Consider the following 27,315-nt stretch of genomic DNA (forward strand, 5'->3'; position numbering starts at 1 on the left):
CTAAATGTTGTGTTGTGTTAATGGAACATGATTCAGTTTTAATGTAATATATATTTTATTCAAAAGTTTACAATATACTTAACTTTAGTGTCATAAAATAATTCTTGTATCAAACTTTACTTTACTATGACTCTTTAAGATCACTTAAAAACTTTAAGATCACTTATAAAGTTGTAATTATACATAACTTAAAAAAACTTTCGATTTGAAAACAGTTACAACAGTAACATCAACAACAACAACAGCAGCAAAGAAAGGCTGCACCCATCTCTCATCCCCATCTCGGTGAATGAGCACTTCTTCATGGTGGTGGCGGTGGGGGACGGGGTCAGGTGTTAATGTGGAAGGCCCAGCTTGGGTCTCTTCAGAGACTGGTGTGGGGATTGCAGTGGGAGTGGTGGCGCATGGCCTGGACATGTTCCCTTACTGCAACAGCTAACTCATACATGCCCTCCCTGATGGCCTGTGCTGTCCTTTCCACTACCTCTGACATTCCCTCCCTCATGGACACTATTCCCTCACTGATGTTCCCGGAAATCATTCCCATTTCCCGTGCGATTACTGTTACTTCTCCCGACAGTCCCGTTACCTCATCACCCACCCCACTGATGGTGTGCACGAGTGATCGGGTAAGGTCAATGCTCTCCGCACTTAATGCCATGATCTGAACCACATCTATTGCATCTCAGGAGAGCGTGGTCGATTTCTCCTTAACCTCACCCTGGGTCTGCCTCGCGGCACCCCCCCAGTGGAAGGCACAGGCTGGGACAGTGGGGTCCTGGGTGTTCCATGCTGCATCCCATCACCACTGTGGCCCGCAACCTCAGACGGTGGGGTCCTGGATGTTCCATTCTGCATCCCAAGACCACTGGGGCCCGCAACCTCAGACGGTGGGGTCCTGGATGTTCCATTCTGCATCCCAAGACCACTGGGGCCCGCAACCTCGGACGGTAGGGCCCTAGGTGTTCCATGCTGCATCCCATCACCACTGGGACCCTCAACCTCGGACGCTGTGAAACCATGGAATGTCACATCAGAACTTAAACCACTAATCATGGATAGGCTGAAACCAAGGAATGTCACACCAGAACTCATGGAAGAGTTTATCAACGCGAAGTCCATTAACATGGCCTCATCCATATTCATTACAACATTGTCCCCTTCATCCATCTCCATCCCCACCCTGTCCGGTTCTCTCTGCAGGGTTATGCTCGGACGCGGCTGAATCTTCTTCTGGATCTTCAGGATGGGCATTGGGTTCTGCAAAATATAACAGAACAGTGAAATGGTTAGCAGCAGGGGGCAGGATGGGTGGTATGAGTAGGCTCACACATAGCAGGCCAGGCAGCAGGTTGATTTGAAGCGCCACGATCAATTTTCAGGACTTACCCTCTCCCTCGCGTGTGGGCCCAGCTTGTGCAGTGGTGATTGTTTTTCTCCAGGTAGGACCCATCAAAGCAGCGACCCTTTCTTCCAAGGGTGTCAGTTGCTGCAGATTTGGCGGGCCTCCTCCTGTTTGAGTTCTTTCCCTTTTGTTGTGGGACAATTTCTTCTGCAGAGATGAAATGCAACCTTTTAGAGAGGATGTCTTTCTGTTGGGTGGGACATTTACAATTGCAATTGCATTGAATAAATGAAAATATTACTTACACTAACGACTTGACTAAGGTCCTGCCATTTCTTTTTGCGCTGGCTTCCAGATCTCTGGGTGTTCACCACTGCGCAGAAATCTTTTGCAACTTGATTCCAGCGTTTCTTCATTTCTTTGGGTGGCACTTTTGTGCGACCTCTGTTGCTGGTATCCAGCTCCTGCCATCTGTTCTCAATGACATTAACTAGTAACTCCACTTTGTCATGCAAGAAATTCTTCATTCTTGGTGCACGTTGTTGCATTGCTGTATTGAATTGACACTCACAGTGATTTTTTTGAAACACACAATCCTTATTTTGCATGCAGCAATTATTTTCAGATATACAGCACTTCTTTTGGAACTTTTCCAAGCATGAATGCAGCACTATTAACACAGAGCACTCACTGCTTCTTGATTGCAGCAGCTGATTTATTCCACAGCATTCCTTCTGGCACCAAAAATCAAGCAGCTTCGTTTCCCTTTAAAGATGGCCGATTGCCAAAGTTCTGTGCTATTGCACACGCGCGGACATCGCGACCCAACTCCAATGCGCATGCACTTTTTTCAGCGCAGGACGCTGGCTCCACCCCCCACTCCACTGGCCACGGTGCGCGACGACCGAGGAGAGGCCAGACACCATCCAAAGTGGGGAGTGATTTTATCGGAGCAGTTTTCCATGCAGAAAGCTTGCGCATCTCCCGTGAGTGCGCTGAAAAACACGTGGGCCAACTTTAAGCCCTATATTAGGATAATTGAAGTTCCCCATTATTGTGTTCCTTACAAAGATGAGACTGCACACAGGGAGGTTAAAGTAACAGTGACCTCAGTCTTTATCAAGACACTCCAGAGTGAGGATCAGGCCTTAGGGGCCGACTTATATACAGTGCTCCCAAAGGATGCTGGGATCCCATGGGACTTCAGGGGATGCGGTCCCTGGTGGCGGAACATGGGAATGCATGTTTTACAGATATACAACATCACTCCCCCGCAAAGTCAAAGTGAAGACTATTTACAAGGTGAGGCGATTGGGAGTCTTTCTTTCCCTGGTGGACCGCCTTGGTACAAATGTCTGTTCTGGTGTGTTGGCTGTGCCCGCGCTGGGCTGGCGTGTTGTTGGCCCTGCAGGGCTGCTGGGTGAGCCTGGCCTTGCTGGGCTGTTGGGCGTTATGGGTTCAATTTCCTGGTCCTGCGTGGTGTCGTTGATCCTTTGGGTGTGTGTTGTGGGCTCGAAAAAGGTGGTGTCTGCTGTGGGTTGTTCAGGGCAATCTGTGAACCGCAGCCTCGTTTGGTCCAGGTGCTTTCTGCAAATTTGTCCATTGTCTGGTTTGACTACAAGCACCCTATTCCCTTCTTTAGCTATCACCGTGCCCGCGATCCACTTGGGACCATTTTCATAGTTTAGCACATACACAGGGTCATTCAGATCAATTTCCTGTGACACAGTGGCGCGACCATCATTTACATTTTGTTGCTGCCGCCTGCTCTCTACCTGATCATGCAGGTTGGGGTGAACCAGCGAGAATCTGGTTTTAAGTGTCCTTTTCATGAGTAGCTCAGCCGGGGGCACCCCTGTGAGTGAGTGGGGTCTCGTGCGGTAGCTGAACAGTACTCGGGACAGGCGGGTTTGGAGTAAGCTTTCTGTGACTCGTTGAAGGCTCTGTTTGATTGTTTGTACTGCCCGCTCTGCCTGCCCATTGGAGGCTGGTTTAAACGGGGCCGAGGTGACATGTTTGATCCCATTGCGGATCATGAATTCTTTAAATTCGGCACTGGTGAAAGATGGCCAAAACTTTGGTTCTATCTTCACGAAGGAAGACACAAATAACCTTCTGGGTGTACTAGGGGACCGAGGGTCTAGTGAGAAGGAGGAACTGAAGGATATCCTTATTAGGCGGGAAATTGTGTTGGGAAAATTGATGGGATTGAAGGCCGATAAATTCCCGGGGCCTGATTGCATCCCAGAATACTTAAGGAGGTGGCCCGAGAAATAGTGGATGCATTGGTGATCATTTTCCAACAGTCTATCAACTCTGGCTCAGTTCCTATGGACTGGAGGGTAGCAAATGTAATACCACTTTTTAAAAAAGGAGGGAGAGAGAAAACGGGTAATTATAGATCGGTTCGTCTGACATCAGTAGTGGGGAAAATGATGGAATTAATTATTAAGGATGAAATAGCAGCGCATTTGTCAAGCAGTGACAGGATCGGTCCAAGTCAGCATGGATTTGTGAAAGGGAAATCATGCTTGACAAAACTTCTGGAATTTTTTGAGGATGTAACTAGTAGAGTGGACAAGGGAGAACCAGTGGATGTGGTGTATTTGGACTTTCAAAAGGCCTTTGACAAGGTCCCACATAAGAGATTGGTGTGCAAAATCAAAGCACATGGTATTGGGGGTAATGTACTGGCGTGGATAGAGGATTGGTTGGCAGACAGGAAGCAGAGAGTCGGGATAAACGGCTCCTTTTCGGAATGGGAGGCAGTGACTAGTGGAGTGTTGCAGGGCTCAGTGTTGAGACCTCAGCTCTTTACAATATACATTAATGATTTGGATGAAGGAACTCAGTGTAATATCTCCAAGTTTGCAGATGACACGAAACTGGGTGGTGGTGTGAGCAGTGAGGAGGATGCTAAGAGGCTGCAGGGTGACTTGGACAGGTTAGGTGAGTGGGCAAATGCATGGCAGATGCAGTATAATGAGGATAAATGTGAGGTTATCCAATTTGGTGTCAAAAACACCAAGGCAGAATATTATCTGAATGGTGGCAGATTAGGAAAAGGGGAGGTGCAACGAGAACTTGGGTGTCATGGTTCATCAGTCATTGAAAGTTGGCATGCAGGTACAGCAGGCGGTGAAGAAGGCAAATGGCATGTTGGCCTTCATAGCTAGGGGATTTGAGTATAGGAGCAGGGAGGTCTTACTGCAACTGTACAGGGCCTTGGTGAGGCCTCACCTGGAATACTGAGCTCAGTTTTGGTCTCCTAATCTGAGGAAGGACGTTCTTGCTATTGAGGGAGTGCAGCGAAGGTTCACCAGACTGATTCCAGGGATGGCTGGACTGACATATGAGGAGAGACTGGATCAACTGGGCCTTTATACACTGTAGTTTAGAAGCATGAGAGGGGATCTCATAGAAACGTATAAGATTCTGACGGGACGGGACAGGTTAGATGCGGGAAGAATGTTCCCGATGTTGGGGAAGTCCAAAACCAGGGGACACATTCTTAGGATAAGGGGTAGGCCATTTAGGACTGAGATGAGGAGAAACTTCTTCACTCAGAGAGTTGTTAACCTGTGGGATTCCCTGCCGCAGAGAGTCGTTGATGCCAGTTCATTGGATATATTCAAGAGGGAGTTTGATATGGCCCTTACAGCTAAAGGGATCAAGGGGTATGGAGAGAAAGCAGGAAAGGGGTACTGAGGTGAATGATCAGCCATGATCTTATTGAATGGTGGTGCAGGCTCGAAGGGCCGAATGGCTTACTCCTGCACCTATTTTCTATGTCTCTATGTTTCTGCGTCACTGACCAGTATGTCAGGCAGGCCGTGGGTGGCAAACATGGCCGTCAGGCTTTCAATAGTGCTGGTGGTGGTGCTTCCCCAAGTTATTTCACATTCAATCCATTTTGAAAAAGCATCCACCACCACCAGGAATATTTTACCGAGAAACGGGCCCTCATAGTTGACATGGATCCTCGACCATGGTCTGGAGGGCCAGGACCACAAACTTAGTGGTGCCTCTCTGGGCACGTTGCTCAACTGAGCACACACACTGCATTGCCACACACAGGACTCTAAGTCAGAGTCGATACCGGGCCACCACACGTGGGATCTGGCTGTCACTTTCATCATTACTTTACCCGGCTGTGTGCTGTGGAGATCCGAGATGAACGTCTCCCAGCCCTTTTTGGGTAGCGCTACGCGGCTACCCCACAACAGGCAGTCTGCCTGAATGGACAGCTCATCCTTTCGCCGCTGGAACGGCTTGATTAGCTCTTGCATTTCAATGGGGATGCTGGCCCAGCTCCCATGCATTACACAGTTTTTTACTAGGGACAGCAGAGGATCTTGGCTGGTCTAAGTCCTAATCTGCCGGGTCGTGACAGGTGATTTATCATTTTCAAATTCTTCCATGACCATCAACAAATCTGTGGGCTGCGCCACCATCAACAAGTTTGTAGGCTGCGCCATTTCCACCCCCGTGGTGGGCAATGGTAGCCGACTGAGAGCATTCGCACAGTTCTTGGTGCCTGGCCTGTGGTGGATGGTATAGCTTTATGCTGATAGCACGAGTGCCCACCTTTGTATGCGGGCTGAGGCATTCGTATTTATCCCCTTGTTTTCAGCGAAGAGGGATATGAGGTGCGTGTGATCGGTTTCCAGCTCAAATTTGAGGCCAAACAGGCACTGATGCATTTCTTTACGCCGAACACACACTCTAATGCCTCTTTCTCAATCATGCTGTAGGCCCTCTCGGCCTTAGACAAGCTCCTGGAGCCATCGGCGACAGGTTGCAACTTCCCCGCAACGTTAGCTTGTTGTAATACACACCCGACTCCGTACGATGACGCATCACATGCTAGCACAAGTCTTTTACACAGGTTATACAATACAAACAGCTTGTTGGAGCATAAAATGTTTCTGGCTTTCTCAAAAGCAATTATTTGTTTTTTTCCCCATACCCAGTTCTCACCTTTATGCACTGACACATGTCGGGACTCTAAGAGGGTGCTTAACCCTGGTAAGAAGTTACCAAAATAGTTGAGGAGTCCCAGGAACGACCGCAGCTCCGTGATGTTCAGTGGCCTGGGCATGTTCCTGAAAGCCTCTGTCTTGGCGTCTGTGGGCCAAATGCCGATCTTTCTCCCCAAAAACTCCACTTCCACGTGGTGGTTAGCAGGTTTTGCAGAGCTTGCAGCTCGTCTGCAAGCTCGTTGGAGGTGCCCCATTGTTCCACAGCTCTTGCAAACATTCCCTTTGAAGCGGCATGAATAGGCTGAATGGAAGCCTCCACAACGCCAACAAGGTGTGAAATGCCTTGCATTCATTCTTTGTTGCGGACTCTGAGTCATTTGGGTCACCTGAGGCCTGCTGGCAGTTGCAGACTCGTGGTTTCTGCCCTGTACATTTCTGCTCGCAAACACAGTTCCAGTTAATTTAAGAACATTGCTCGCACTTGTGTGCTGAGAGATTTGTTTGGTGTTATCATTGGTGGACATAAACATCTCTGCTATCACAACGGCCTTACTGAGGGTCGGTGTCTCTACAGTCAAAAGTTTTCGTAGGATGGTCTCGTGGCCAATGCTCAGTACAAAAAAGTCTCTGAGCATTTGCTCCAGGTAGCCATCAAACTCACATTGTCCTGCAAGTCGCCTTAGCTCGACGACATAGCTTGCCACTTCCTGACATTCAGATCGCTGGCACGTGTAGAACCGATACCTCGCCATCAGCACGCACTCCCGAAGATGCTCCCGAACCAGTGTACACAGCTCCTCATACGACTTATCTGTGGGTTTCACCGGAGCCAGAAGATTCTTCATGAGGTTGTAGGTCGGTGCCCCGCAGATCGTGGGGAGGACTGCTCTCCTTTTTGCAGCGCTTCCTTCTCCATCCAGCTCGTTGGCTACAAAATACTGGTCTAGCCGTTCGACATAGGCTTCCCAGTCCTCACCCTCCGAGAACTTCTCCAGGATGCCCACAGTTTGCTGCATCTCTGCGTTGGATTCGTATACTCGTCGCCAGTTATTGTGTTCCTAACACAGATGAGACTGCACACAGGGAGGTTAAAGTAACAGTGACCTCAGTCTTTATCAAGGCATTCCAGAGTGAGGAACATGCTTTAGGGGTCGGCTTACAGTGCTCCCAAGGGATGCTGGGATCCCTTGGGACTTCAGGGGATCCGCTCCCTGGTGGCAGAACATGGGAGTGCATGCTTTACAGATACACAACACCCATTATCAGTACTGTGTAGTTCTTGGAACTTTCTGTAATTTGCCTGCAAATTTGCTCCCCTATCTCCTTCCCACTCTTTGGTGGCCTATAGTATAAACCCAGTAGCATAATGGCTCCTCTATTGTTTCTTAATTCTAACCAAATAGACTCTGATTGGTCCTTCAATTGCATCATCCCTCTCCAATACTATAATAGTTTATTTGATCAATACTGCAACCCCCTCCGTTTTCCCTGCCCTATCTTTACTGAATACCTCACAGCAAGGAATATTAAGTTCTCAATCCTCCTCTTAGCCAGTTTTGCCTGTAAATATTGACATATCCCAGGTATGCCCTGCAAATATTTACACACTCCCAGGTATATCCTGCAAATATCAATATACACTCAAGAACACCCTGAAAATATTCACCTACTCCTAGTAACACCCTGCAAGTATTGACACAATCCCATAGACACCTTGAAAACATTGTCACATTCCCAGGAACACCCTGCAAATATTGACACATCCCTAGGTACATCTGCAAACAATGACAAACTCCCAAGTACACCCTGAAAATATTAAACAGAGGTAAGCAATCCCACAATAAACGGATTTGATCAAAACTCTTCAGTCCTGCCACATCCAGTTGTGAATGGTAGTGGACAATTAAATAACTAACGGGAGGAGGGGGCTCCATGAATATCTGCATCCTCAATGATAGTGGAGCCCAACACGCAAGTGCAAAAGACTAGGCTTAAGAGTTTGCAACCATCTTCAGCCAGAAGTGCCGAGTGGTTGATCCATATCGGCCTCCTCCTGAGGTCTCCTCCATCACAGAAGCCAGTCTTCTGCCAATTTTGATGCACTCCACGTGATATCAGGAAGCAGCTGAACGCACTGAATACAGCAAAGGCTATGGGCCCCGACAACATCCTGGCTGTTGAACTCCTGAACTAGACGAGCCTCTCGCCAAGCTGTTCTCGTACAGCTACAATACTGGCATCTACCCGACAATGTGGAAAACTGCCCAAGTATGTCCTGGTCCACAAAAATCAGGGCAAGTTCAATCTGGACAAATATCGCCCCATCAGTCTACTCTCAATCATCAGCAAAGTGATGGAAGGTGTCGTCGACAGTGCTATCGGGTTCTGCCAGGACCACTCGGCTCCAGACCTCATTACAGCCTTGGTCCAATCATGGAAAAAAGAGCGAAATTCAGAGGTGAGGCGAGAGTGACTGCCCCTGACATCAAAGCAGGATTTGACCTCGTGTGGCAGTAGGAGCCCTTGTAAAATTGAAGTCAATGGGAATCAGGAGGAAAACTCTCCACTGGCTAGAATTATACCGAGCACAAAGGAAGAGGGTTGTGGTTGTTGGAGGTCAATCATCACAGCCCCAGAACATCGCTGCAGGAGTTCCTCTAGGTCATGTCCTAAGCCCATCCATCTTCAGCTGCTTTATCAATGAGCTTCTCTCCATCATAAGGTCAGAAGTGGCGGTGTTCGCTGATGATTGCACAGTGTTCAGTTTCTTTTGCAATTCTTCAGAAAATGAAACAGTCCATGCCCGCAGTCAGCAAGATCTGGATGACATTATACTTGGGCTGATAAGTGGCAGGTTACATTTTTCAGACAATGACCAACTCCAACAAGCGAGAGTCTAACCACCTCCCGTTGATATTCAACAACATTACCATCGCCGAATCCCCCACCATCAACACCTGGGGGGGTCACCATTGACCAGAAACTTAATTGGATCGGTCACATAAATACTGTGGCAACAAGAGCGGGTCAGAGGCTGGGTATTCTGCAGTGGGTATCTCACCTCCTGACTCCCCAAAGACTTTCCACCATCTACAAGGCATTAGTTAGGAGTGTGACGGAATACTCTCCAGTTGCCTGGATAAGTGGAGCTCCAACAACACTGATGAAGCTCGACACCATCCAGGACAAAGCAGCCTGCTTGATTGGCACCCTATCGTGGCTGCAGTGTGTACCATCTATAAAATACATAGCAGCAATTCGCCACGGCTTCTTCGGCAACACCTCCCAAACCTGCAACCTCTACCCCCTAGGACAAGGGCAGCAGGCGCATGGGAATACCATCACCTGCAAGTTCCCCTCCAAGTTACACAGCATCCTGACTTGGAAATATATTGCCGTTACTTCATCGTCGATGGATCAAAATCTTAGTACTCCCTCCCTAACAGCACTGTGGGAGTACCTTTACCATAAGGACTGCAGCGGTTCAAGAAGGCAGCTCACCACCACCAGGGCAATTAGGGATGGGCAATAAATGCTGGCTTAGCCAGCGTCACCAACATCTCGGAACAAATAAAAAATTGTCACACACTCCCAGATACACCCTGCAAATATTCCCACACTCTCAGGGATACCCTGAAAATATTACCACACTCCCTGGTATACCCTTCAAATATTACCACACTCCCTGGTATACCCTGAAAATATTACCACACTCCCTGGTATACCCTGCAAATATTACCACACTCCCTGGTATACCCTGAAAATATTACCACACTCCCTGGTATACCCTGCAAATATTACCATACTCCCTGGTATACCCTGAAAATATTGCCACACCCCAGGTACATACTGCAAATATTGACACACTCCCAGGTACATCCTGCAAATATAGACACATTCCCAGGAACACCCTGCAAATATAGACACACTCTCAGTGGCCCGTTTCTAAATTCCAAAAGACAATGTCAGTTACACAAAGGAAACTAATGTTATCATTGCAGAACATTCTTTTAATTAGTGAACAGCAATAGAAACAATAAATTAACAAATATAAAGATACAATACAAACAGACTGCCTGCAGGTTGTATCATGCCTCGTCCCACATGAACTGAGGTCTGATTGCCTTATGGAGTATTCACATATGCACCCTCCCTCACCCAGAGTATTGGATATGAAGTTTGAAAATCTATGATCTATTTCCTACTAACACAACTAACCATTGACATTTATCACTATTGGGTCCCTTGTTTTTGCACATATACATATACATGTCTAACCCTCATCAGTGACAGTTCACTGCTCAGACACCACCACCTTCACCCCCACTGCCTTTTAATTTCCTCATTGTATCTCCCTCATACTCATCCTCCAAGAAATCTGCAAGCTGAAACTATAAAAGTCTCTGCAACCTTATTATCAGAATTTGTCTGAAATCAGTTTGGGTCCAAAAGGCTCAGTTTTTCACATAGGTCTTTTGATTCCAGTTTGTTATGCTGCCACTGACACCTTAAGCCCTTCCAACTTTTACATAATTCTGAATATGTTACATCACACCCAGCCCTCTTATTCTCTGGGTCTGTTTTTTTGATTGTGCTGTATGAGCTCAAAGTTTTACAAGTCAAGAACAAAGCATGATGTTTGACATGTTACCTTTCAAGCCTTTGCATTGTCAAGGCCAATGTCTTGTTGAGTTCTTCTATCACTTTACTAGTATGTACTGGTGGGTGGAGAGGTAGCCCGCTGGATAAAGATGAAGAATGGGAACCTCCGTACTGTAGCTGATGCTGATGAGCGGCAAGCTGGGAAGGCAGCAGCTGATGCTGTACCGAAGGCTGCTGGGAGATTTTCTGCACTACAGAATAGGACGTAGGCGGAGAGTCTGTAGCCTGTGATGGAATGCAAATCATCACTTTCTTTGGCGGTAGAGGGGGTGACAACCTCACAGGTGGCATACAAGGCAGCTTCACAGGCTGGCCAGCGTCTGATAAAAAAAAAACATATTAAAGTACAACTCAGAGAACAACTTAACAGTTTGCCATTTACAAATTCTTCCACACTCTCCCCTAATATTTTCCCACTCACATAGTCTGATGTGTAAAAAAAAGCCATAGGAGTCAATTATGTGCTTGTCGCGGGTGACTGCACATGCCAGAAGTACAGGGCAGAGAGAGAGCTACAACATTGTAACCTTAACTACATTCACTGAGGGTGCAGCCCCTCTATTGGGAGTGTGAGATTAGGGAATTACTTCGACAGTGGCTACAGGCTAAATTGTGTGAGAACCTGTTTTCAGTGCAGAATATTCCTCATTTTCGGCCCAACCAGCCCATGCCGGTGAACTACACTTGTGTTTTACTAAAGCATAGCAATGCTTCTTTCCATACAGTTTCTAATGGGGAATTGGGCAAAATATTCTTCACAAAGCTTGCAAGAGGTGAACTTCTTTAGCATTAAAAATGAAGTATGAAACAGACTATTACACTTCTTTATCCAGACTTAGGGGCCAAAATTGGCCCTTCTGATATGACCTCTGACTGCCTGAAAGTAGCGGCCACGGGGTGGCACGGAATGGCTGCCAACTCTCCATGGAGGGGCCACCATTTTGTAAATTGGCCTTCCTCAGAAGCGGAGTGGTGTCCGGGACTGCTTCGCCCATTTTTCTGGCGCGGCGTGCACACGCGGATCCCTTACCATCTGGTGGGGACCCCCTCGTGAAATTGCCCCTTACCTGAAATTGGCCTGCCGGAACGGCGCTACTGCAGGCCGATGCCCCTGCCAGCTTTTGCTGTCAGTGCACCCTCTGTGAAATGGTGGCACAGCCACCCTTAAAGGTCAGGCCGACAATTATAGCCGCAGGTTCAGCTGGGCCACCAACAGGCAGCCTGTCACGCCCCTTTTGGATGCCAGGCCGCTGGCCTGGCCGAAACCCTCCCTGATGGCCCAGTGGACCTAACTAAAATGAATGCAGAGTTTGCAGCGGCGCTCCCCTTGAACCGAAGGGGAGAGACGTTGTGACGCACCAGCGTGATGACGTCACCAGCCTGGCGCTGATGACTGACAGCGACTCTGTCTCACCCACACTTCCGCCCTGCTGGAAGAAACCCCACGAAGAGCTGGATTTCGACGGATAGTCCGCCATATCCATTGCGGCGGCCAGAACACTTCAAAAATGGTAGGTGCGGCCCGTTTCAGGCAGAGGTGAATTTCTACTCCTTAATATCAATCACTCTTGGTGAGGTAACTGCGGGGCAAGGTTAACTCACACTCGTAAAAAGAGTGCAGGCAGTACCGTTATTTGAATGGGAGCACAGATCCTAATGTGCAATGCGCTGTTTCAGGTGGTGCACTTAGCAGGAGGCCCAATGTAGCATGGCTGGAGTGTCCCTTGAGAGAAGCAGCATTGTCTTAAAGCTAGGCTATCATTTTAGAGAGGAGCCTCAAGCTCTTAAAGGGGAACTGCCTTCTAAAATGAAAAAGTAAAAAATCATTTGAAAATAGGCAGTCTTTAGCCAGTAGAGTTCAACTGCCTTCTGGCAAAAAAGACGTAAAAAATAATTCCAAAATGGCAGTCTTCAACTCTTAAAGCTAAACTTCCTATTGCACGTAAACAAATGGTAAAAGTGCTTCAACACTAAGACAAATGGCTCAACAAGCCAGGGTCTTGCATGCAGCATTCCAGCTATGTGTAGGGGTCAACACTGGAAGAGAGATCACCTACGCACAGGGAGCCAGGAGGCCCCCGAGAAAGAATGATGTGGGACTAGAATCACCGAGGCCATCGCTTCAGCATCGTCGCCCCGCCACCCGCCCCCCCCACTTGGCTCCAGTGCCCAAAGAAATTTCATGATTTCAGATCACTGGTCAAGGTCAATGAATTCATCTTCAAAAGCTGTCTCCTACCAAATGCACCACTAGCCTCACACATTGCTCAATGCACGACTCCCGGCACCACCCCCCCCCCTCATTTACCAAACACGTGACACACCTTACATTCCTAGCTTCACCTCACCTTGGAGGAGACAGTGCTGGCCATTCTTGGCAGGGGCATGGTTGAGCCCGTGACAGAAGAATGCCAGAGATAGAAGATCAGATGGTGTGTACTGATGCAGAGAGCTGGAAGATCCTGGAGGAATTTGTAAACAGGGATGAGGATAATTGGGGTATGGAAACCCAATGGAGATTGGCAAAAAAAGATGAGTTAGAGGAGTGAGACTTCAGTCATTTTAAAATCAAAGAGTGAGTGGGTTTGGGAACAGGTGGGAGGTTAAATTGACAGCACGTCGGGAAGCCAGCTTCAACCTGCCGGCTTCTACATTTAACTGGTGTGCATTCAGCTGCGAGCGAGAAGCCCCCTTGGGAGAGGCGGGTTAGCTATTTAAAGCAATTAACAGCTTGTTAAGAGCATATTAAGAGTCTTTTAAACTGGGGTTTCAACTTTTACTGTGTGTCCGCGGGATTCCGGGATTCCTGTACCGGGCCAGTGAAAGCAAGGCACGAGCAGAGTAGCAATTGAGTGGGCTGAATAAATGACAATCAAAAAATCCGATAAATACTGAGACCTCACACCTGCTTCCTTACCGAAGAGAAAAGCTTTTGCTCACACCACTGAGAGTTTGCTTTAGGAGTTTGCAGGTGATTTCAACAACTTTGGCGGTCACTCTCACTACATTGGAGGATTGTGCGTTTGATCAGCACTTTACATCTGTCATGTATCAGATCAGCATGGGTGCCAATTATGCTGTTTCACCTTGGTCCTCAGATGAGGAACAAGATGAGCACCAGCTGCAACAACAACAGCAGCACCAGCAGGAGCAGCAGCAGCCTTCTCCTCACTGACCTGCCGCTCCACTGGAGAGAGGATGAGCACAGGAGTGCACCGTGCACCCTTAACACTGGGTATCTCGGCAGAGGATCAGCTTCCTGGACGGGACGGGATTGAACACCAGTGCCTTAGGTGGCTCAGGCTTCTGTATCAGGTCATGGCTGACATTTGTAACGTGCTTGAAGAAGACCTGCTGCCAAGTGGACCTGGTGGACACGCATTACCAGTGGCTGTCACAGTGACCACCGCCCTCAACTTTTTCAGCTCAGGCTCCTTCCTGGGATCTGCAGGATTTTACAGTCGGTTGCCCACAAATGCATCACCCAGGTGACCGATGCCATGTTTGCCAGGGCAGGCAGTTACGTACACTTTGCCATGGATGAAGCAAGTCAGAATGAGTGGGTTCGGCTTTGTGGATTTGGCTGGCTTCACACAGGTGCGTGGCTTCATCAACTGCACACAGGTGGCCATAAAGGCACCCTCAGATCAGGAGTATTCATGAACCATAAGGGTTTCCAATCCATCAATCCTCGGCTTCAACCACAAAAAGATTATCAAGCATGTGTGTGCCAGATTCCACGGAGTTGTCATAATTCATTCATTTTGCGCCAGTCCGCTCTCCCTCAGCCCTTCGCACTTCTGACCAGACTTACCGGTTGGCTGCTTGGAGACAAGGGGGGTGAAAATCACATCCGCCGGAAATAGAGCAGAACTACCATTTTTGATGGATGCGGCAGCCTATCTTGCGAAATTCAGCTTTTTGCCGTTTTTTTTCGAGCGGGCGGAATGGTCATAATGGGGTCAGAAGTGGAGGCAGGACGGATTCTCTGTCACTGTCAGTCATCAGCGCCGAGCTGGTGAAGTCATCGTGCTGGTGTGTCACAACATCTCTCCCCTTCAGTTAAAAGGCAGGGCCGCTGCAAGATCTTTTTAAGGGCCACCAGGGAGGGTGTCGGCCGGGCCAGCAGTCTGGCACCTAAGAGGGGGTGACGGGCTACCTGTTGGTGGCCTGGTCAAACCCCGGGGGAACAATTATCGGGCCGACCTGGCAGTCGGCCGCCAAAAAAGAAAAAGATGGCGGCCGCGGCAGTGTAACCTCCCCTTTAATGGTGACGCACCACCATATTATACACTGTGCACCAACAGAAAAAGCTGTCGGGGGCACTGGCCAGTGATGGGTCCGCTACCGTGGGGCAAATTCGGAGAGGGAGACCCTGCCAGATGGTAAGGGGTCGACGCGTGCACGCCACAGTGGGAAAACGAATGGAGCTGTCCCAGACATCGCTCCAAACCTTAGCAAGGGCAATTTAAAAAATGGTGGCCTCGCTGCGGAGTGTCGGCGGCCATTCCGTGCCGCCGTGTGGCCGCCACTTTCCGGCAGTCAGAGGCCTTATTGAAAGGGGCAATTTCAGCCCCAAGGGGTACCCACTGATGACACCCTTGAGGAGGCCAAGAAATGAGGCCAAAGAGCGCTACAATCAAAGCCAAATGATGTCAAGATGTGTAATAGAGCAAGCAATCAGGTTGTTGAAGCTGTCTGGACAGATCTGGAGGAGCCCTTCAATTTGCACCAGCCAGGGCTTCCAGAATGATTGTGGTACGCTATACTCAGAACAACAGAACGCAACAGCAAGGATTGGAGCTGCTGGAGGAGCAAGGCACAGAGCACCGAGCCTCTTTGGAGGAGGAGGAACAGGAGGAGGAGGAACTTGGTGTGGACATTCCACTAGCAGCGGCGCACATTGCTGCTTGGGATGCCTGAGATGGCCTCGTAATGGCATGATTTAGTTAGGTTGCACCAGTGCACCCATCTGGCACCCAGATGTTGAATCGACTTTCCCCCTCAATCAAAAAGCAGTCCTAAAATGACCAAACCTTTCCCACCAGACACCCATTACTACATATGTTAACCGGGTTTTACCTGCCACCAGACTGTCAGAGTCCTAATGGTCACTGGCAGACACGTGCAAGCCGTGTATATAATGTTGGCAACGATGTTAAATCCTCACTTAGAGAATAAATAAACTGGAGTAAGGTCATGCCTGAACTTGCTCACCGAACTGGCGACAAGTTAAAAATACTAACTTTCATGCAACCATGACTGTTGGAATTTTAGAGAGATTCGTGGAAGGGGAAGATTGGGAGGATTTCACTGATTGCCTCGACCAGTACTTCGTAACCAACGGATTGGAAGGAACCAATAACGCAATTAAGCGCAGGGGGGTTCTCCACACCATTTGTGGGTCAAAAATTTATGGCCTTATCAAGAATCTACTCTCACCATCTCGAGCAATGGATAAGACTTATGATGAATTGTGTACGCTGGTTCGGAGCCACTTTAAACCGAAGGAAAGCATCATCATGGCAAGGTATCGTTTCTATACGCACAATCGCTCCAAGGGCCAGGACGTGGTGGAATTTCACCGACCTGAGACATCTCTCTGGGCCGTGCAACTTCGAAGCTGCATTAGAGGAAATGCTGGCTGCGGGACTTTTTCGTGCTTGGCATTGGCCAGGAGGTCATCCTTCGAAAGCTGCTGGCTGCTGAATCTCTAGAGCTGAGTAGGGCCATCACGATCCCCCAAGCATGTATGTTCACGGACGAAATCTCGAAACAGATATCTTCCCAGCATCGAAACTCATCGGCAAGTACTTTGCATAAAATAATATCGTCGGCAGGCAGAGCTGCACATGGCAGGGCCTACTCGTCCGCGTTCGTATGACCTGTAACTGCTCAAAGTCCTCCATCGGGGGTGAATCAAATCGCGCCTTGTTGGCGTTGCTGGGGCTATCATTGGGCCCATCAATGCCAATTCAAGCAATACGTGTGCAAAGGCTGTGCAACAATGGGGCACCTTCAGCGAATGTGTCCACAACCGAGCAAGCGTGCTGCGACACACCATGTGGCTGAGGATGATCGATCCGGCATGGATCAAGCGGCACAGGCAACTCAATCTGAGGTACAGGACAAAGAAGTGTATGGGGTACATTTTTTTACCAAAAGTCCTCCGATAATGCTGGAAGTTAAATTAAATGTGGTTCCAGTACCCATGGAATTGGACAGTCAATAATGAGCCAGAGGGTTTTCGAAAAGCTGTGGGACACTAAGGCAGAAAGACCCAAACTGAGCCCAATCAATGCGAAGCTGCATACCTACACCAAAATTCTCATACCCGTCATTGGCAGTGTGGCAGTAAAGATATCGTACGATGGAGCTGTGTATGATTTATCATTGTGGATCGTTCCAGACAATGGCCCAATGCTGTTCGGCAGAAGTTGGCTTGAGAAAATGAAATGGAACTGGAAAAATTTAAAGCCTTATCATCAGTGGATGACGCTTCGTGTGCTCAAGTGCTGAGTAAGTTTCCCTCATTGTTCGAACCTGGCATCGGCAACTTCACGGGAGCTAAGGTGCAGATCCACCTAGGCCCGGATGCAAGACCCATCCATCACAAGGCTCGGGCGGTTCTGTACATGACGAGGGAGAAGGTCGAGATCGAACTGGACAGGCTTCAACGGGAAGGAATCATATCACCAGTCGAGTTCAGCAAATGGGCCAGTCCAATTTCATGGTGTTGAAAAGTGATGGCACGTCAGGATCTGCAGCGACTACAAGGTAACGATCAACCAAGTCTCAATACAGGATCAGTACCCATTACCCAAGGCTGACGAGCTGTTTGCAACGCTAGTGGGGAGGAAGTCATTGGATCTGACCTTTGCTTACATGACACAGGAGCTGGTCGAATTGTCGAAAAAACTGATGTCCACAAAGGATTGTTTATATAGCACAGATGCCCTTTCGGAATTCGCTCGATAGCAGCCATATTTCAGAGAAACATGGAAAGTTTGCTGAAGTCCATCCCGAGAACCATCGTGTTCCAAAATGACATCCTGATCACCGGTCGCGACGCCATTGAACATCTGCACAACCTGGAAGAGGTTCTACGTCGTCTGGACAGAGTGGGACTCAGGCTAAAATGCGCCAAGTGCGTTTTTATGGCACCAGAAGTCGAATTCCTGGGGAGAAAGATTGCAGCAGATGGCATCAGTCCTATGGCCTCGAAGACAGAGGCCATCAAGAATGCACCCAGACGCCAGAGTGTGACGGAGCTGCATTTGTTCCTAGGTCTTCGCAACTATTTTGGTAATTTTCTGAATAGTTTGAGCACATTGCTAGAGCCCTTGTACATGTTGCTGAGAAAGTGTAACAACTGGGTTTGGGGCAAATCTCAAGACAGAGCGTTTGAGAGGACAAGGAACCTGCTATGTTCCAATAAATTACTGGTACACTATGACCCATGTAAGCGGTTAGTGCTGGCCTGCGACACCTCATCATATGGAGTCGGTTGTGTGCTCCAGCAAGCCAATGTTTCAGGCAACCTCCAACCAGTTGCATACACATCCAGAAGTCTGTCTAAGGCTGAAAGAGCCAATAGTATGGTAGAGAAAAAGGCTTTAGCATGCGTATATGGAGTTAGGAAAAGGCACCAATACTAGTTTGGGCTTCGGTTTGAGCTTGAAACAGACCACAAGCCGCTCATTTCATTGTTTTCTGAGAGCAAAGGTATAAACACCAATGCCTCATCCCACATCCAAAGATGGGCACTGACATTATCCACATGATTATGTCATCCGCCACAGATCAGGCACTGAAATCTGTGCTGATGCGCTTAGCTGGCTACCATTTCCCACAACCGGGGTGGAAATGCCGCAGCCCGCAGACTTGCTGCTGGTCATGGATGCCTTCGAGAGCGAGGGGTCACCCGTCACGGCTCGCCAAATTAGGACCTGGACCAGCCAGGATCCTGTACTGTCAAGCGTAAAAAGGTGTGTCCTAAATGGAAATTGGTCTGCCATTCCCAGGGAAATGCAGAATGAAATTAAGCCTTATAGCCGCCGCAAAAATGAATTGTCTATTCAGTATGATTGTCTGTTATGGGCTAATTGTGTTGTTATGCCAAAAAAAGGCAAGGAAACATTTGTGCGAGATTTACACAGTACCCACCCAGGCATTGTCATGATGAAGGACATTGCTGGTCTCATGTTTGGTGGCCCGGCATTGACTCCGAATTGAAGTCATGCGTACACCAATGCAACACTTGCTCACAATTGAGCAATGCACCTAGGGAGGCCCCCCTGAGCCTGTGGTCATGGCCCTCCAAACTGTGGTCCAGGGTCCACGTAGATTTTGCTGGCCCTTTTCTAGGGAAGATGTTTCTTGTAGCAGTGGACGCTTATTTTAAATGGATTGAATGTATAATAATGTCATCATGTACGTCCACTGCCACCATTGAAAGCCTTAGGGCCATGTTCGCCACCCATGGTTTGCCCGAAGTCCTTGTAATTGACAATGGACCATGTTTCACCAGCTCGGAATTCAACGACTTCATGACCCGCAATGGCATTAAGCATGTCAGGTCTGCCCCATTTAAGCCCGCATCCAATGGTCAAGCAGAACGGGCAGTCAAAACCATCAAACAGAGCTTGAAACGCGTAACGGACGGCTCCTTGAAGACCTGGTTATCTCGGGTCCTGCTCATCTAGCGGACACGCCCCCACTCGCTCACCGGGGTTCCCCCTGCAGAATTGTTAATGAAGAGAACACCCAAAACCAGGCTCTCCTTAGTCCACCCAGATCTCAATGATCAGGTAGAAACCCGGCGGCACCGGCATAACGTGTACCACGATCGCACGGCTGTATCATGTGACATTGAGGTTAATGATCCTGTGTTTGTTCTCAATTACGATCACGGTCCCAAGTGGATTGCTGGCACTGTTTTAGTCATGGAGGGAAATAGAGTGTTTGTTGTTAAATTGTTGAATGGGCAAACGTGCAGAAAGCACTTGGATCAAACCAAACTGCGATTCACGGACAACCAGGAACAGTTTAAAGAAGACTTTATCATCTATGATCCACCAACACACACCCAACCAGCAATCGCTGTCAACCATGAGGATGAACCCACCATGCCCGACACTCTGATCAGACCAGCTGCGCTGCCGTGCAGCAATGATCCGACCAACTCACCCAGGCCAGGACTTCAACTCAGGCGATCGACCCGGGAACGCAGAGCACCAGATCGCCTCAACCTGTAAATAACTTGTACATAAGACATTGGGGGGAAGTGATGTTATGTATGCAAACCTCACCTATGTGTAAGACTTGCACATCTGTGGGAGATCTATGTGTCAACTGTGCACCCTGGAGCAAGCAGGTATAAAAGGCAGTCCACCATGCTGCTGCCTTTTTGGAGTTATATTAAAGAGACCAAGGTCACAATTGTTTGAGCTTACAACACAGTCTCGTGGAGTTATTCTGAACTTAACACAGAGTGTGAAAGCTGTTCATGAGAGCAGGCATGCACTCATTTGAATGTCGAACACACCATAGCCATGGCCTGCAATATCATGCCAGTCATGCTAAGATGGACTCCTCCATTCTACTTGCAAGCAAGCACATCGTGGCTGTAAATCCTGCCAGAGTCCCATGAATTTATTGTTGCTCCTCCAAAATCATCATCCTAGTCACTAGCCCCCGAGGTTCAGCACCTTCGTCCAGCTGAGCACAACATCGAGCGTCCTACGCCCTCCACTGGTACTGCTGTCCCTGTATGCACCTTCTGCTCTTGCTTACATGTGATGTGTGAGACACCAGGTGAGGGTACTACTTTCTGACTTCATGGTCCCACCGATGTGTGTGTATCTGCACTGGTGCTTGGTGTGCATGCGTCCTGTGTTGATGCACCCTTGGAATCAGTGACCTCCTCTGAGGAGTCTTCTTCCTCCTCTGGTTGGACTGGCTTTGGGACACTTGATGGGTGAGTGGGAGTGTAAACACATGAATTAGAACTGTCATGATAAGAATGTTTTGAGTGAACATTGTATACATGATCATATTTCACTGGCTGCTGACACCAAGTCAACATGAGTGACTGTTGTATGCCATGTGGCTGTGTGATACTTCATTCTATCACCAGGTAACTGGGAACTCCCGTCTCTCCATTTCACAGCACCATCAATGCTCGATACTCTGCTGATCTCCAGCACCTCCTCCTCTGCTGCAGTCAGCGTTGCTATGACTAGAGGGCCAGCTCTGGCTCTCTGCCTCTCCTGGGTATTCTGTGGTCTCTTCTCCTGCAAGGAGGGAAACAGAGACCTTTGAGTGAGAATCATGGAATGAGTAGAACCAATGGATGGGTGCAGGGTGACTATGAGGGAGAGGCATTACATTGCATTAAGATGAAGATGAGTATCAGTGGTGGATGGTCAGACGGGGATGTGAGGAAGTACATAGAGAGAGATGAGTGCACCTGTAAGGTAGGTTGGTGTGAGGAGTGATGTGCAGGAGTAGGCTTGAGAAGACAGAGGGGAGACATGCAAATCAGGATGTAGTTGAATGTGGCATTGTACTCACCTTTCCTGACCTCATGGGGTCATTAACTTTCTTCATGCTCTGTATTCAGGACCTGGCCACCATATTCCTGTTACTCACTTGTCCAAGTAACTGTTAATTTTGTCCCAGATTATAATTTCTAAAAGCTTCCCCGCCACCGAGGTTAAGCTGACTGGCCTGGAGTTGCTGGGTTTATCCTTGCATCATTTAAAAAAAAAAGTGTAACATTTGCATTTCTCCAGTCCTCTGGCACCACCCCCATATCCAAGAAGGATTGGAAGATTATGGCCAGTACCTCTGCAATTTCCACCTTTACTTCCCTCAGCATCCTAGGATGCATCCCATCCGGTCCTGGTTATTTATCTACTTTAAGTATAGCCAGCCTTTCTAGTACGTCCTCCTTATCAATTTTTATCCCATCCAGTATCTCAACTACCTCCTCTTTCATTATGACATTTGCAGCATCTTCTTCCTTGGTAATGACAGATGCAAAGTACTCATTTAGTACCTCAGCCATGCTCTCCACCTCCATGCATAGGTCTCCTGTTTGGTCCTTATTCGGCCCCACTCCTCATCTTACTACTCGTTTACTATTTATATGTCTATAGAACACTTTGGGATTCCCTTTTATGTTAGCCTAAAATCTATTCATACTCTCTCTTTGCCCCTCTTAATTCCTTTTTCACTTCGCTCTGAAATTTCTACATTTAGCCTGGTTCTCATTTGTATTCTCAACCTAACATCTATCGTATGCCCCTTTTTCTGCTTTATCTTACTCGTCATCCAGGGAGCTCTGGTTTTGGTTGCCTTACATAAGAACAGAAGAAATAGGAGCAGGAGTAGGCCATTTGGCCCCTCGAGCCTGCTCCACCATTCAATAAGATCATGGCTGATCTGATCATGGGCTCAGCTCCACTTCCCTGCCCACTCTGTCTATGTCTGCCTTAAATATATTCATTGATCCAGCCTCCACAGCTCTCTGGGGCAGAGAATTCCATAGATTTACAACCCTCTGAGAGAAGAAATTTCTCCTCATCTCAGTTTTAAATGGGCGGCCCCTTATTCTAAGACTATGTCCCCGCGTTTTAGTTTCCCCTATGAGTGGAAATATCCTCTCTGTATCCACCTTGTTGAGCCCCCTCATTATTTTATAAGTTTCAATCAGATCACCTCTCATTCTTCTGAACTCTAATGTGTATAGGCCCAACCTACTCAACTTATCTTCATAAGTCAACCCCCTCATCTCCGGAATCAACCTAGTGAACCTGCTCTGAACTGCCTCCAATGCAAGTATATCCTTCCTTAAATATGGAGACCAAAACTGTACGCAGTACTCTAGGTGTGGCCTCACCAATACCCTGTACAGTTGTAGCAGGACTTCTCTGCTTTTATACTCTATCCCCCTTGCAATAAAGGCCAACATTCGATTTGCCTTCCTGATTACGTGCTGTACCTGCATACTAACTTTTTGTGGGAATGTACCTCAACTGTAACCAAACCATGTCCTCTTTAAAAGCAGCCCATTGTTCAATTACAGTTCTGCCTGATAATCTTTGATTCCAATTTACCCAACCCACTGAAATTGGCCTTTCTCCAAGTGTGGATTTTTCTGGATGAATGAATTACAATAAGCTGAATGACCTTCCTCATCTGTATTTATCTTATGTTTTAAAACATTTTTAAGATGTGGTTTGCTCTGGCAAGAGTGCATTTATTGCCCAAAATGGTGGTGTGACTTCTTATTTTGTCATAATTTTTACAACTGAGTAGCCACTTTAGAGGTTATTCAAGGTCAGTGAAGTAATATACAACTGGAGCCATGTGTAGGTCAGACTGGGTAGGGGAGGATGCAGTCAAAATAATGTTCATTAAAAGGATCTGTACAAATACCAGGATGACAATGTATCTGTCGGTTAGAAGGAAAAGTACCGACATGGCTAATTAAATATTCCTTGGAACACAATTGTTTTTATGCTGCTACAACCATGGGCTAAAAATACCCATTTGGGGCGATAACTTTTGAAATCTTGGAAAAATATTGCCAGACGATAACCATTTTTTGCTCCTGGGAAATTCATCTTTAGCGCTCCAAGGGGGAAGTGGCGTGCTAAATCAAGTGCCAACTGCTACGCTCATAATAAAGTGATATAACTGAGTACTGTATGCAATGAGTAAGTGTGACCTTAGCTCCTTTAATTAAACTCCAGAGTGTTGGTACAGCGTCGGAGGCCTGCCTATATACAGTGCTCCCAAGGGATGCTGGGATGCCTTGGGACTCCAACAGGTAGACACTCTGGTGGTGGTATGATACAGGTTGCCAAGGGTTACATACATAATATCACTCCCTCCCAAAGTCAATAGTCCAGTTATTTACAGGGTGAGACGATCTGGGGCTTTTCGCTCCCTTGTCGATCGTCTCAGTACAAATGCAGGTGTGGGTGAGTTGGTTGTTTCTTCACTGGGCTGCTGGGTAGCTGGCCTTGCCGGCTGCTGGGGATGGTGAGTTCAGCTTCGTGGTCAATTGTGATGTCGGTTGCCACTTGCATGTGTGTTGGAGGGTCGAAGTTGGTGGTGTCCTCTTTGGGGTATTCGTGGCTGTTTGTGAATCGCAATTTGGTTTGGTCCAAATGCTCTCTACACGTCAGTCCATTGGCAAGTTTGACCTGAAACACCCTACTCCCTTCTTTGGCTATGACCATGCCAGCAAATCATTTGGGACCATGTCCATAGTTGAGTACAAATACAGGGTCATTGACTTCAATGTCACGTGACAGGTTTTCGCGATCATGGTACATGCTTTGTTGATGCCGCCTGTCCTCGATGTGATCATGGAGATCAGGGTGGACCAGAGAGAGCCTTGTTTTGAGCACCTTTTTCATGAGCAGTTCGGCTGGGGGAACCCCGGTGAGCGAGTGAGGTCTGGTGCGGTAGCTGAGCAGGACTCGGGACAGGCGGGTCTGCAGGGAGCCTTCTGACACACGTTTCAAGCTTTGCTTGATGGTTTGGACTGCCCGTTCTGCCTGGCCATTGGATGCGGGCTTAAACAGGGCAGATGTGACGTGCTTGATCCCATTCCGTGTCATGAATTCCTTGAATACAGCACTGGTGAAACACAGCCCATTGTAGCTGACAAGGACATCAGGCAGGCCGTGTGTGGCAGACATGGCTCGTAGGCTTTCGATGTTGGCAGTGGACGTGCTTACAGACATTATTACACATTCAATCCATTTTGAATAAGCATCCACAACAACCAAGAAAATTTTGCCTAAGAATGGGCCCGCAAAGTCAACGTGGATCCTAGACCACGGTTTGGAGGGCCATGGCCACAAACTTAGCAGTGCCTCCCTGGGTGCATTGCTCAGTTGAGAGCAAGTGTTGCATTGGTGCACGCATAACTCTAACTCTGAGTCGATGCCGGGCCACCACACATGGGATCTGGCTATAGCTTTCATCATTACTATGCCTGGGTGGGTACTGTATAGGTCATGTATGAACGTTTCCCTGCCTTTCTTAGGCAAAACCACGCGATTACCCCACAAAAGACAGTCCACCTGCATGGACATTTCGTCTTTGCGCCACTGGAATGGCTTGATCGCTTCTTGCATCTCTGCTGGGATGCTGGATCAGCTCCCATGAAGGATATAGTTTTTTACCAGGGACAGTAAAGGATCCTAGTTGGTCCAGGTCCTGATCTGGTGGGCCGTAATGGGTGATTTTTCGTTTTAGAATGCATCCATCACCAAGAGCAAGTCTGCAGACTGTGCCATTTCCACCCTGGTGGTGGGCAATGGCAGCCGACTGAGAGCATCAGCGCACTTCTCTGTGCCTGGTCTGTGGCGGATTACATAGTTGTATGTGAGCGCCCATCTTTGGATGCGTGCAGAGGCATTGGTATTAATCCCTTTGCTCTCTGAGAATAGCGATATGAGCGGCTTATGGTCAGTTTCTAGCTCAAACTTGAGACCAAATAGGTACTGGTGCATTTTTTTCACCCCGAAAACGCATGCCAGAGCTTCTTTTTTAATCATGCTGTAAGCTCTTTCAGCCTTGGACAAACTCCTGGACGCATAGGCGACCAGTTGTAATGTTCCCGATTCGGTAGCCTGTTGTAACACACAACCGACCCCATATGACGATGCATCGCAAGCTAGCACTAATCGTTTACATGGGTTATACAGAGCAAGCAGTTTGTTGGAACAAAACAGATTTATGCCTTTCTCAAAAGCAGCCACTTGTGATTTCCCCCATACCCAGTCGTCTCCCTTGCACAGTAGCACATGTAGACGTTCCAGCAGGAAATTACCAAAATAGTTGAGGAGTCCCAGGAACGACCGCAGCTCCGTCACGTTCTGTGGTCTTGGCGTGTTCTTGATGGCCTCCGTCTTGGCGTCGGTGGGTCTGATGCTGTCTGCTGAGATTCTTCTTCCTAAGAACTCGACCTCTGCTGCCAGGAAAACACACTTCGAGCGTTTCAACCTGAGTCCCACGTGATCTAGCCGACTTAGAACCTCTTCTAGGTTCTGCAAGTGTTCGATAGTGCGATAGTGTCCCGACCTGTGCGCGGAACCGACTTTAGCAGGCTCTCCATGTTCCATTGGAAAATTGCCGCGGCCGAACGAATCCCAAACGGGCATCTGTTGTAGATGAACAGACCTTTGTGTGTGTTGATGCAGGTGAGCCTTTCGAAGATTCCTCCAGCTCCTGCGTCATGTAGGCCGAAGTCAGGTCCAACTTGGTGAACGTCTTTCCTCCAGCCAGGGTCGCAAATAGGTCATCTGCCTTGGGTAGCCAGTATTAGTCCTGCAGTGAAAAATGGTTAATCGTTACTTTATAGTCCCCACAAATTCTGACCGTGCCGTTGCCTTTGAGAACCGAAACAATCGGACTGGCGCACTCGTTGAACTCCAACGGCACGATGATGACTTCTCGCTGCAGCTCAATTTCCACTTTCTCTTGCATCATATATGGCACCGCCCGTGCCTTGTGGTGGATGGGCCGTATACCGGGAACCAAGTAGATCTGTAACTTTGCCCCCGAGAAACTTCCAATGCCTGGCTCAAACAACGACGGGAGCCTGCTCAGAACCTGGGCACATGAGGCATTGTCGACGGACGAAAGCGTCGGATGTCGTCCCAGTTCCAGCGGATTTTTCCCAGCCAGCTACTGCCGAACAGTATGGGGCCATCTCGTGGCACAATCCATAGTGATAGTTCATGCACTGCATCATCGGATACTTTTACTTCTGTGCTGCCAATAACTGGGATCAGCTCTTTGGTGTAAGTTCTTAGCTTGGTGTGAATGGGGATAAGCTTGGGCCTGTGTGCCTTGTTGCACCACAGCCTGTCGCAGGCCTTTTTGCTCACGATAGACTGACTCGCACCCGTGTCCAGTTCCATGGATACTGGAATTCCGTTCAGTTCAACTTTTAACATGATCGGTGGACATTTCGTGGTGAAGTTGTGTACCCCGTACACTTCTGTCTCCTCGGTTCGAGTCTCTAGTTCAGTCTGATCCACCATGGATCGATCTTCCTCTGCAACGTGATGGTTTGCAGGGTTTGCAGCTCATCTGCACATTCGCTGGAGGTGTCCCATTGTTCCACAGCCTTTGCATGCAGAGTGCTTGAAGCGGCATTGATGGGCCCGATGATCACCTCCACAGCGCCAACAAGGTGTTAACTGCCTCGCATTAACGATTGATGGCGGACTCTGGGTCATCTGAAGTCGTGCAGCTGCCGGTGTGTACATTCTACCATATGCATTCCTGCCTGAA

At 48.2% G+C, this 27,315-nt stretch overlaps 1 protein-coding gene across 1 annotated transcript in view; it reads right to left on the reverse strand.

Annotated features, from left to right (window-relative positions):
- phactr1 (phosphatase and actin regulator 1) overlaps positions 1–27,315 on the reverse strand; it is a 523,423-nt gene that overhangs the window by 157,831 nt on the left and 338,277 nt on the right. Inside the window, exon 5 of the mRNA XM_070879882.1 lies at positions 10,979–11,309. Coding sequence (XP_070735983.1) covers positions 10,979–11,309 — 331 coding nt within the window. The remainder of the gene's footprint in view (positions 1–10,978; positions 11,310–27,315) is intronic.

Source organism: Pristiophorus japonicus, chromosome 5, assembly GCF_044704955.1.
Source record: "Pristiophorus japonicus isolate sPriJap1 chromosome 5, sPriJap1.hap1, whole genome shotgun sequence".
Taxonomy (NCBI): domain Eukaryota; kingdom Metazoa; phylum Chordata; class Chondrichthyes; family Pristiophoridae; genus Pristiophorus; species Pristiophorus japonicus.